This window comes from Lepidochelys olivacea (genome assembly GCF_965140295.1).
Source record: "Lepidochelys olivacea isolate rLepOli2 genome assembly, chromosome: 1".
NCBI classification, from domain to species: domain Eukaryota; kingdom Metazoa; phylum Chordata; order Testudines; family Cheloniidae; genus Lepidochelys; species Lepidochelys olivacea.
This window is the reverse complement of record NC_140411.1, coordinates 144,915,089-144,927,637: the sequence shown is the minus strand read 5'-3', so window position 1 is coordinate 144,927,637 and position 12,549 is coordinate 144,915,089. Positions and strand designations below refer to the sequence as shown.

The 12,549-nt window shown below is 41.2% G+C and overlaps 1 protein-coding gene across 4 annotated transcripts in view; it reads left to right on the top strand.

Annotated features, from left to right (window-relative positions):
* The window catches only part of APOO (apolipoprotein O), a 105,718-nt gene that overhangs the window by 14,969 nt on the left and 78,200 nt on the right, over positions 1-12,549 (top strand). For all 4 annotated transcript variants that reach the window (XM_084640806.1, XM_084640807.1, XM_084640805.1 and 1 more), the window contains exon 3: positions 3,593-3,712. In XM_084640806.1, the coding sequence (XP_084496932.1) occupies positions 3,593-3,712 (120 nt within the window). The remainder of the gene's footprint in view (positions 1-3,592; positions 3,713-12,549) is intronic.

The window sequence follows — 12,549 nt, the reverse complement described above, 5'->3', positions numbered from 1 at the left end:
CATATCTGAAAACCTCTAATAAAATAATTTTCGTTGAGTAGCTTTCTGTCCTAAGAAAACTGCCAATACTAGTATATCTAATCCACAGGAATGTCTTTATCTTCTGCTTTTTCTCCAGCAGACGCTGTGTGCTGTTCATATGATTTCTGTTGGCTTTCATTTGCAGGCTTATGTAAAGCATCAAAGACAAAAGCCTGTCTAGCTTAAAATACAACTGTATTTAAAATTCACTGTAGAGATGAAACATGGTCCCTGCCCTCTCTGGTTTACAATCCTGCAATGCAACATACCAGCTTGCAATTCTACATGTGTACAGGGATCCCCAGACTTTGCACTGAAGGATCAGGGCTTAAATATGGACAAAATACAATGAACAACAATGGAAAAAAAAATCAGGGTGAAAAGCAGGGTTACAGAAATAACAGCCTATGGGCACTTTAGTTATGCATTCATCTGGATAGCTGTTATTAAAAACATATTTGTTTATACACTAAAGCTGTGTATTGATTGGCCATTACCTCTTTTTTGATCTGAATGGCTAGTCAAAATTTGAGGCCCGGTAAGTTGTTCCAGTTGGAAATAGAAACTGATCATGGAATCTGATATATTCTTTGATGCCATCTTGTTTATTCACAAGGAATGTACAAAAGTGCTGCTTCTCCAAATGCAGGGGGAACAAAACAAACCAGGGGATAGCTTCTTTGCTTACAGCCCCAAGTCTGTTTAGCCAGCACCAGACCCAAAAGATCTCTTTAGGCTTCTCCAAGAGTCACTCTGTGCTTAAACTGGTGCTTGGCTTTCTTGCCCTCTTCAGAGTCTTTTTTTGTTTCTTGTCTCCCCTTCTCTCTCTCAGTCATCCAGCTTGCACTGTTTTCCACGGACACATGTAACTGGTCAGAACAATACCCCGTGGAACCCGCTGTGCACCTGGTGCTAGTTTCTGGGCAGACTTCATTATGCCTTATTTCGAAGTGACCCCTTGTCTCTAACATTTGTCCTAACTGAAGGGTGCATTCACACATCAGTTTCAACAAGGTTTAACCCAGCTCATAACACTATACAGCAAACCTCAGTGTTCCTGAGAAACCATCAGTAGCTCTAATACTTTCAGATGTAACCAAAAGACATACTGGACAGTGTTTATTTTAAAATTAGTTATAGTTGCACAGGCTGTTCTGCTCCAGCCTGGAGTGCGGATCTTTCAAGTAAAGATTTGGCTACTGCCGCATGTTGCATTTACTTAAAAAGAATTATTAGATTGCAAAATGTTCCTAATTTTTTTAATGTCAAAAGTATTTGTCTTTCCTACAACTAAAAATGGCTTTTGAATTGTTGAAATTAAAAGGGCTTAAATAAAAGTAGTTTTGGGGTAAGACTAGGTATGAGAAATATCAACCTAAAAGGGAGCTTACTGGAAAGTATTATGAGGAACTGAATTTAAGATTTAGAATGAAATGACTGTCAAGCTGCTCATGTATTATGTCAGCAAATCTGCAATTCATGTTTCTTATTACTTTAGGAAAATAAGTGTTTTCATACGTTGTTTAAAAAGACTACTAATTACCATATATACTCGTTCATAAGCCGAATTTTTTTAGTAAAAAATGGAAGCATCAGAGAAGGGGGTCGGCTTATGAATGGGTATAGAGCGGGAGAGGTGGGACACAGCTCCCCCCCCAACATTCGGGGCAAGGAGAGGCAGCACAGCCAGAAGGGAAGAGGCAGGGCCAGAGTCTCTCCGCTTCTGGCCACGCTGCTCTCCCCCCAGCCTCCAAAGTAGCTGCAGCTCTGGAGCTGGCAGGCTGCGGCCATGCCTCCTGGCCCTACCCGCCAGAGCACGTTGTGGCCTTGCCGCCCGGCCTGCCTGCCGGAGCATGCTGCAGCCACACCATGCAGCCCAACCCACCAGAGCAGGCTGTGGCCGCGCCTCCTGGCCCACCGGAGCATGCTGCAGCCGTGCCACCCGCCATAGCCCACCGGACCATGGTGCGGACTCGCCGCCTGGTCTGGCCTGCCAGAGACATCCTCCCCTGGTCCGCCCCAGCTAAGGTGGGAAGGGATGGGATGGGGAGAGGGTGGGGGTCCCGGGCGAGGGGTAGGGTCACATGGAGGGTGGTCACAGCGATTACTCCCCTGACCCCCAGCTTCTTCCCCTCCCCCCAGATTTCCCCACCAGTTGCTGTCCTGGCATGTCAGGGTAAGCAGCTGGCACTCCGGGACAGTTTGTTTACTTAGGTTTACTGCCGTGCGTGTGGACTCTTGAGGTAAACAAACCGTCTCTGCCCACCAGTGGCTTATCCTGATGGCTTGGGAGCCAAAGTTTGCCGACCCCTGAATTATAGGGTCGGCTTACGAATGGGTCATAAAAAATTTCCATTTTTACTTATCCATCTTGGGGGAGTCGTCTTATAAACGAACCGGCTTATGATCGAATATATACGGTATATTTAAAACAGCTACATGTATTTTCTCCCCTGCAGTCCAATAAACTGGTTGAAAATCTCTGCCAAAACTGCTGTAGCTCATATTTAAGAAAATAAACAAGACACGACAATAGCATGTAAAATAGAATGATATTAAGATATCAGTCTTCAGGTAGTGTGACAAGTTAACATTTTTTTAAAAAGGCTACTATCTAATGGCTCAGGCTGTGGGTCTTTCACGGAGGTCAGGAATTCTGTGACTTCCACAGTGGCTGGTGTGGCTGATCCCATGGCCTTCCAAGCAGTTGGGGTCCCAAGCAACTAGTCCCAAGCAATTGGTCCCAGGTGCTGCCCCGGAGCAATGGTCTGGGAGCAGCGGCACACCGGGCCGCCCCCCCGCCCAGAGGAGGAGCAACATCCACTGGAGCATCCCTTCCTCCCCAGCACCTAAGATTTAGTCATGGGTATTTTTAGTAAAAGTCAAGAACAGATCAGTGGCTGTGACTTTTTGGTTATTGCCGTGACCTGTCCGTGACTTTTACTAAAAATACCCATGACTAAATCGTAGCCTTATTAATGACATTAGATGTGTCTTCATTATGTAAATACTACTTCTTTAGATGTCCCACCTATGTCATTCACAACAGTGTTGCTAATGCTGTCCATTACTACTGTAGGTGACAATTGCAACATCCAAGACCATAGTACAATTTTCTGTAAATCTCAAATTCTTTGCTAAGTAAAAAGTCCACCAAACTTAGTTTAAAAACTACTTTAAGTCTTTAATAATGGCTTGGATAAATATAGAAAATGACTGCTCTAAGATCTAGTACGCTTAATACAAATGCTGAGAACCAATATTGCTGGTTAAGTGTAGGAAACACTTCTCACAATTATGTATGTGTTTTTTGGGACCAAATGAGTCTGTTCTGTTTTTAGACCTGTATTGGATTAGCCATCAACTTGTTTGGCTGAACAAAGGAGCAATTAATAATGCTCTCCTCATGATGTGTAATTATTCATTAATTCACATAGAGTTCTCACAGCTTGACTGTATTTTTTATTATGTCTTGTCTTGTGCTAGCCACTGTTGAATTATACAGCTCCTGCTCTGATGACCTTCTTGTACAAGTCTACCTTTTTAACCTCTTGTTTGCAAATATTCACAGCTTTCACTCTACTCTTGTCCAACTCATGAGTCTAAATATGTGGAGGAACCACAAACACAATTGGAAGAGGGGATCTCATATCTGCGGCATTCTGTGGAGCCATATACAGCCTGGTGTCAGGTATAGCCGTTTTATCTTACGGAAGTACTGATATGTTTCCGTAGTTAAGGATGATTGAGGATTTTGCTTGTGACAGGACATTAAAACCTGTCTTGATCTGAATTTGTGAATTGCTTTTTTAAAAAAAGTAGAAGGACATCTCTGAGGGGTCTGAATATTTAAGAATATTTTAGTCATTAGGAAATGTTTCTGGAAAAAGAAATGGTTCTTTTTTTCTGCCATTGTGCATGGTATATTTCACCAAATCTTGTACCCCTTTTTTGGGGAAAAAAACCACACAAAAAAAACTTTAGAATCCTTTCCCCCAAACTTCTAAACTCAACCTTGATCTTCCTTGTCTGAGCTGCAAAAACCTCCCCCCTCCCACCCCAAATCTTAAGGGTTTTTTTTTTTTATTAAACAATTTCTCCTTACCTGAAAAATAGCAGAGTTACTATCAACCCCCAATTCCCCTTTCTTTGTGTAGGTTGTTGCCTTTTGTGGCAGTTAGCAGGAAAAGGGAGGGAGGAAATTAGATTACTGCAATGTACATAATAAATCGTATAATATAGAAATTGTATAACATGCAAAGCATTGTTGTTCTCTGTACGGATCATTTTCACCTAGATTTTCTGTTGTTCTCTCAAGTACAATGAAGTTATATACAATAAAAGTTAAAGGACTGAACAACAATATTAAAAAAGGAGGCCCTTCAGGCTTTTAAAGCTGTGGCACCGGTTGTGTTTTCCTACCAAAAACACAGCTCAAGGAAGGACAAAGGAAATATATTAATATAACTGGTTCCCCACCCCACATGTCTCCCCTGCTACTTCAAACAAAAGAGGAGCAGCAGTCATTATTGCTAAGCATATACCATTCCATTTAGGAGACAAATACATAAAGACCACTCATTCAGACTCTCTTAAAGCAGTACCCAGACGTACCTTGACAAACAAAGAATCCTATGTTAGAAAGGAAGAGACGGATGACAACATAAGTAGAAAGACTCAAACATCTACATCAGACCAATCCCAGAAAGTAAACAAGTAATCAATTGAAGCCAGAGGTAAACGAGGCCTATTACAGGCTGAAAAGGCAGCCAGATTTACAATACAACTCTATCACAAAAAAGCAACAAAAGCAATTGGCTACTTGCTAAGAGGTTTAAAAAATACATAAGATAATAAATGCATGCCTCCAATCTGGAAGAATCCAAATGAACTAGAAACAGGTTTCAAGGACATAAAGACACTTGCAGATTTATATAGGAGACTCTGCATGGGGGCCATCTGTTCCTAAACAAACAAACGCGTCTCATGAAGCTTAATGCAAAGCTACCTGAAACAGATCGGACGAGGAGATTAAACCTGATGAAATTATATAAATTATTGAAGTTACTTGAAAGGGAGAACTCTCAAGGCCCTGAATGGTTTTCCCCCTAGATTTCTGCATATTTTTTAGAGCACAGCTGGCACAACCATTATAAGGGTCTTTTTCCTCTTTCAGTATTTTATTTAAGACCGCCAATGTCGGGTGAGATGCACAAATTGTAGTAATACCAAATTCTGGTAAAGACCTATTCTGTTGCATGTTATCAAGACCCATCTCTTTGATAAATCAAGACACTGAGATCTATTTGAAGCAAATAAACTTGGGGCGGGGGGGAATCTCCATTCCTCTATATAGGCAGTCCAGACCAGTTTTGTGTTAAATAGGCAGTTGACAGACAACATTCAGAGTTCTTGGCATTTTTTTTTTATCTGAATCAACCAAAGAACTCCACTTTTTATCATTAGATGCTGAAAAAGCTTTTGATAGTGAATTGGCAGTTTCTGAAGGGCACCTTAACCCTGGAGGCATTTGGCTTAGGCCCCAGATTTTGGATGATATTTGTTCTGTACTCATCCCAATGCCGCAACAGGAGTTAATGTACACGTATTGGAAAGATTTCCCCTTTTTAGGTGTGTATGCCAGAGATGTACCTTCCTGGCTCTTCTCTTCGCTATGGTTTTGAAGCTGTTTGCACAGGTAGAAATAATCCAAATGGATGGAATATATAGAGAACCCAGGGAGCATAATCTAACCTTCTATGTAGATCAGGCCAATGGGGGCTGTGGGAAGTGGCGCGGGCCAAGGGATGTGCTGGCTGCCCTTCCTGCAGCCCCCATTGGCATGGAGCGGCGAACTGCGGCCAGTGGGAGCCGCAATCGGCTGAACCTGCGGACGCGGCAGGTAAACAAACCGACCCGGCCCGCCTGGGGCTTTCCCTGAACAAGCAGCGGGCCAGCTTTGAGAACCATAGATGTAGATGATACATTGGCATTTGTGACAAACTCTTCTGAGACATTACCTGATGTGCGAGAGGAGATACTGAAATTGGGTAAAGTTTCAGGTTTTAAGGTAAACTACGATAACTCTGAACTTCTGGATGTTGACATGCACCCTGACCTGAAGGCGGGGATGGGGGAAAAAAGGGGGACGCACATATATGAATGGATGACCACGTCATTAAAATACACAGGAGTACATGTATTTAAAAAAAAAAGGCAGGATCTTTATAACAATTTCAACCCTCTGATTAAGAAATTCAAACAGATTTAGAAATTTGGTCAAACTCTGGAATCTCATAGCTAGGTAAAATTATGTTAATCATAATGAATATCTTTCCTCAAATCAATTTTTTTTCTTACAAATGTTGCCAATAATCATTCCGGGGAAACCTCTTCAAGATTAGCAATCCATGTAAAACAAGTGTATTTGGGGATACAAGAAGATAAGTCAAATAGGCTACCAAGATCTTGGCAAAAGGGGGGAGTGGTGCTTTCAAACATTAAACTGTATTTTTGTGCAAGAAATTTGGATCACTTTCAACCATAATAAATATGTGAGAGAGCAGGTATATTGTTCTACATTCTGACTCTTATGATCCTTGGGATAAAGGAAATCTCTAGGCTAAAACCAACATCCACCCTTTTTTGAGAGCAGCAATAGACTACGGGATAACCAAAAAAAACTAAGCCCTTACCCATTGTCCATAGCTGAAAACAATGAATTCAACTCTAATAAAATTCTGGGAAGCTACATGTCCTGGGAGCTTATTGATAATATGAGATTTGGTCAGGTATTCAGAGAAGCTACATTCAGATGGTTTGAAGAGCTTCAACAGCTTGCAGAAGAAGTTCTGCGGTATGAATATTTGCAACTGAGAGAGTTTTCAATCCATAATCTTCCAAAAACAATCATAAGCAAAAAAAATTGACAGATTTTGAAAAATTACTCATCGAACCTATGAAACACAAGCGTCTACTTTCCATCTTTAGATGAAGTTATTTTAAGTTGTCACTGTGATACTGGCAGACTGGGTGCTGGCTCTTGCCAAGGTTTTAGACCTCAGCCAAGCACTGACCAGTTCATTGCTGGAAACCAGTCTGTTTCACCTGTGTTTAGTATGGTTAAGATGGGTATTGGATTTATAACAACGTGTTTAGACATTAACACATGCAACAATTTACAAGTATTTCATAATCTCACTTATAATTTCTTTATCACATAAGATAATATTTAAGTTTTTGGTTTGTAACTAAAAACTGTTTGCTCTAAAACTGTTCCCCCCCTCCCCCCAGTCAGGAGGGACATCTCCTAACCATCAAGAAGGCCTATCAAAACTAAATGAGCCATTGTGAGACATGACAATATGAAGACTTTAATTGCCCTTTACTTCCAATGAAGAGGCTGCTTGCAAAAGGTCTTGTCCCATCAGCTTGAATTCTGGAAGAAGGAAATAAAAATAGCTGCCTGCTAAGAAATTTTTCATCTCTCTTTTGCTGTTTGAACTTCACTGAGTTAGAGCTACAAAACCAAAGCAGAGATCCCCAGGGTCAACTTGGGTTAGCCCTAAAAGACATCCAGAGCTGACAGATTGCTACATCTCTCACCTTTTAAAACCATGGACTGTAACTCATTTGTGTATATATGCTTGCCTGCTTTAACGTTATAATAACTCTCTCATTTCTTTTCTTAGTTAATAAATCCTTAGATAGCTTACTATAGAAGCTACAGGTGTTGTCTTTGGTGTGAGATCTAAGGTGCAAATTGACCAGGAGTTAGTAACTGGTCCTTTGGTAGAGGGAGTATCCTGAACATTATTGTTTGTTTGTTTTGATGTAAAAGTGATTGCCTGTCACTAAATCCAGTTTGTCTGGGTGGCAAGATAGACTGGAATGCCCGAGAGGAGTATCTTTTGACTCCATGGTAATATTGTTATAGTGCTTTAGGAGTTCACACTTGTTACTGGATTGGTGAAATCTAATTATAGAACATACAACCAGTTTGGATTGTCTGCCCTGCTTCTTGGCAGTCTTCCCTGAGTCATGAGCCACTACAGACAACATGATAATTTAAGTAGTCTTGGCAGGATTCATGTGCCACAAGTCAGTTTGTCTTATAGATCATAACCCAGCACTTTTGAAAGTGTAAACTTGATATTGAGAGTTTTTAAAGGTTAACAAATAGTCACAGAACATAAGCATGAGAGAATGATGGCAGAGCTGTGCATCAGAGAGTCTGAGGCAACCCAAGCAGCAGTCAAAGCCAATGAAGAAGCTGAGGAGAGAGCCCACCAAAGATGCATGGCTAATGAACAGTTCGAGAAGTTCCACATCTTTGGTGTGCTAACTAGAAGCTGAGGAGAGGGCACACCAGAAACAGATGGAAGCTTATGTATTACAGCTCAAAGTACTGGAGCACCACAAGGAGCATCCTCAGTCAGTGAGTACACCCCCCTCCCTGCCCATCAGCTCAAGGGAGTGGAGGTGGTCTGCCCTGAAGTTGGCTCTGACGGTTATGAGCCACTCCAAACTGGGTGACATCATCAGAGGAAGACCGCACATTCATAAAAACATGGAACATGGACTTGGGTATGGAAATGAAGAGCAAAGATTGGGAACATACATGGATCAGTGTGTCAGGAACCTGAGGGACCAATGGTACCTAACCTGTCTTAAAATCAAATGCGTCTGTGGTACAGGGATGGGCAAATGCTTGAGAGCATGTAATGAAACGGGTGTCTTCACAGATGATGTCCTGTCAAAAAATTAGGACATTTTTGGATAGAGATTGGGAACTCTACTAAGGAATGCTGGTTGCCAGCTGTCAGATAACTGGCATAATTGTGAAAATTCTGCACTGTCTGAAAGCCATAAAGAACTTTATGACCCATCTCTTAACTGCAGCAAGTATCACAGTTGCAAGGTGGTAAAAGAGAAATCAATTAACTGGTTGCAAAAAGTATGGGAAATACTAGTATTGGAAAAGTTGACCCATCAAGTCAGAGTTCTGCAAGAAAGAGAAGAAATATACTCCCCTAAAAACGTGATGGAATGTCTGGGAAAGAATCATCCCCCCCACCAGATAATCTGAGAGACTGAGGACTTTCTTTGAATACTGAGGATGGGAGAAAGTGTTAGACTGCTGTCTTACTCGTTGAGCATTACCCTGTGTGTCAAACTTGCATATGTTTGTTCTTTGTGGAATTGTACAGTTATGAGTGTTTTTATAATTTATTACATCTAATTTTTTTAAAAAATTTCATACAAAAAGCTTATTAAATTAATTGAAATGCCTTCAAGAACAAATTTAGAAAATTGTTTGAGATCCCAGGTTTGACGGGGGAAAAACCTGTTTGAGAGAGAGATATCAAACAACCCCCACTTCCCAATTTAGAAATACACAGATAAAAGTGAGTGTTCTCTGTCAGAACATGGCCCCAGTCCTCCTCTCTGAGTAGGCACCAGTTCATTACAATAGTATTGAAAAGCTGAATCCCATGTGCTTCTAAACTTCTTTGGTCTGGATAGTGACTGATCATTCTTCCTAGCCCATGTCACTCAAGCATGTGTCAGACACCCTTCTTGGCAATGGGACCCTGCAATCTGGCTGTGTAGACCGCAGAACCAGTGCCACAGCCCTCTGGAGCTCCCTGTTGTTTTAACATGTTCACCAGCTGTCACTGTGCCTCAGTGGGTCACAACTGAAAATACCAGATTCAGGACAAAATGCGAAGAAATAGGGCAAACGCACCCCAAAACTGGTGGTTATTCTTCCATAAGATATACCTAGCCAGCAACAAAAGTAAACTTTGGCTAACAAGAAGTCAGAAATGCAGTCTCCTTAGGTATCCCAGTCCTTGTATCGCTATCCAGACACCAGGCTTAATGATGAGTGGTTATTGAAAACCAATTTAATCAAACAAAGGGGTCTTCTGATCCCAAAGGACCAGGTCAATATATAACTCAGATCTTACCCAATAATCACGCTGTTGCCAATCCTTTAGTATCTAATGTCTAAAGGTTTATTTATAAGAGAAAAGAAAGAGGTGAGAGTTAAAATGGTCAAAGGAATCAAATACATACAATAATTGCAAAGTTCTTGGATCAGGTTTGTAGCAGTGATGGAATAAACTGCTGTCTTAAGTCTCTGGTTGCTTCCAAAAGATTGGAATGTCCTGAGTCCCTTGGTTAGAATGATCCCATTAATATAAGTTCCAGCACACCCCTCAGCCCACACCACTTCCCGCAGCCCCCATTGGCCTGGAGTGGCAAACTGCAGCCGGTGGGAGTTGCGATCAGCCGAACATGTGGATGTGACAGGTAAACAAACTGGCTCGGCCCGCCAGGGGACTTACCCTGCTGGGCCACATGCCGAAGGTTGCCGGTCTCTGCTCTAAGCTATGCCTGTCCCCCTCATGGGTTCTGGGTAGAGTCTCATTCAAAGTCATTGGTCTTCTGGTAGCAAATCTTTGTTTCACTAGGGTACAGCCATTCAATGTCAATGTCCCTTGATTCCTCTGTCACAGCTTGCTAGACAGCCTGTCCACTGAGTTGTCAAATCCCTGTTACAAAATGGATGCACAACAATGCCACGCTAAAGGTGGCAATCAAAATGGAGATTGAAATGCATAGCCTTTTCAAAATAAAATGGGTTTTCCAATTTGACACTGAGATAATCCCTGATGTGTCATACCCGTTACTGTGGTATTTGGGCTTCCACGTTAACTGGGATCTGAAAGGCTTTCTGCTTATGGCTGTTTAGATGCAGGGTCTGACCTCTTTAAATTCCTGTGTTCTGTTGGTTGCCTGGAACAACCAGTGTAAACATCATGCTGGGAGTGGAACTTCAGAGAGGTTCCAGAACCTGTCTGGAAGTTCAGTTGGACTGACTGAGAGTATTTACTGTTCTGTACTGTAAAACTCTGTGGTCTGTTAATCTCCTACCCTGCCTTATTTTTGTTTACATAGTAATAATTTGTATAGTATGACACACCTTGAAGTCTTTTAAACTGCGATTTGAGGACTTCACTAGCTCAGACATAAGTTAGGGGTTTGTTACAGGAGTTGGTGGGTGAGATTCCGTGGCCTGCGTTGTGCAGGAGGTCAGACTAGATGATCATAATTGTCCCTTCTGACCTTAAAGTCTATGATTCTATGGTGCGGTATGTATTGCCCACTTCTTCATGACTGATAGCTTTCCTGTCTGCAATATCACCATACTGTGGTGTTTTTAACAGACATAGTTGACACAGTAGGCGACGAAGATTTATGCAAGATTTATGGACTTGATTTAGACTTTGATCTCAAGGAGAGTTTTTCTCCCATTGTGTTACAGAAAGTAGCATTTTGGGGGGGGCTCTTTCAGATGATATTTAAAAATTGTTTTAATCCCAGAAAAATATGAAAACCACTTTTGAGTAGATTCATATACCATTTTATGCCTTTGATAATTAACTGTTAGAAAAATTGTTTAAAAGGCTACTTTAACTATTCAAAGCTGTAAAACAGAGCATCATACTCTGCATGACAGAAGTTCAGGCTTTTATTAACATGCTATAAAATCTTTAGACCTTGCTCTTTTGTACCAGCTGATAGCATAACCAACTCTGATTTATTTATGCTTAAATCCACCCCGTGTGAACTCTTTCTCCGTGGTAGATTTTGTTTGTTGTTACTGCTGCAAATAAAGAAATAAGAGTCCTAAAGATATTGTTCCCTTCCCCAGTATACCAATTTAGTGCTTTCATTTCCTTGTACCCGAAATTTAGGGTGTAAAATTATTTAAGTGGTATTGCAAGATTGTTCCCTACATCTTAACTCTATGCATGTGTGTATTACTTATTGATTTGTTTACCTCTCTGGTGGTAGTTTTGTGCAGTATCTCCCTGTAAATATTAAGATGTTCTACTTCTGTCAAGGCAGGCTTCAGTGCATTTGTAAGATTAAGTTTCTCAGTAGCTGAAGAATAAGAGCAGTGTGAATTCTTGCTTCATGAGCTGAGTGCTTCCAGTACAGGAGAAGTCTTGAAGTTATTCCTGCAGTTGGGACAACTATCAGTAGCTTCAGCACTGAGCCTCTGGACTAATTCATTTTTTTCATGAATTAAATTGGTGTGCGTGTGTGTTTAACCCTCATACCCTCCAAGAATACTGGTATACCGATTTGTCATAATCTAGTCTGGCGAAAGGGAAAATAGTTGCATACAAAATCAGTAATGTGTCTCCATGGATCACTAGCAATGAGTTACTGTATAGCTATATGGCCGCCTTCTTCTGTGATAACTCATTTATTTTGTAATGCATGGATATGCCAAGATACCTGAGCATGGTGTGGTAGGAGAGCAGCTGCATAATTCCTTAATTTCTGCTTTATGATCAGGAGTTTGGTGTAGTGCTAACTTTTGTCGTCTCTTAATTTTTGAGGCAGTGGACACCATCTTCATTCAGAATTTACAGTTGAAAATATTCCTTGCTGTGTTTAATGTCAAGTGTAAAACTAGGCAAACAGAACTGGGAGTGGAGAAGGGAACGG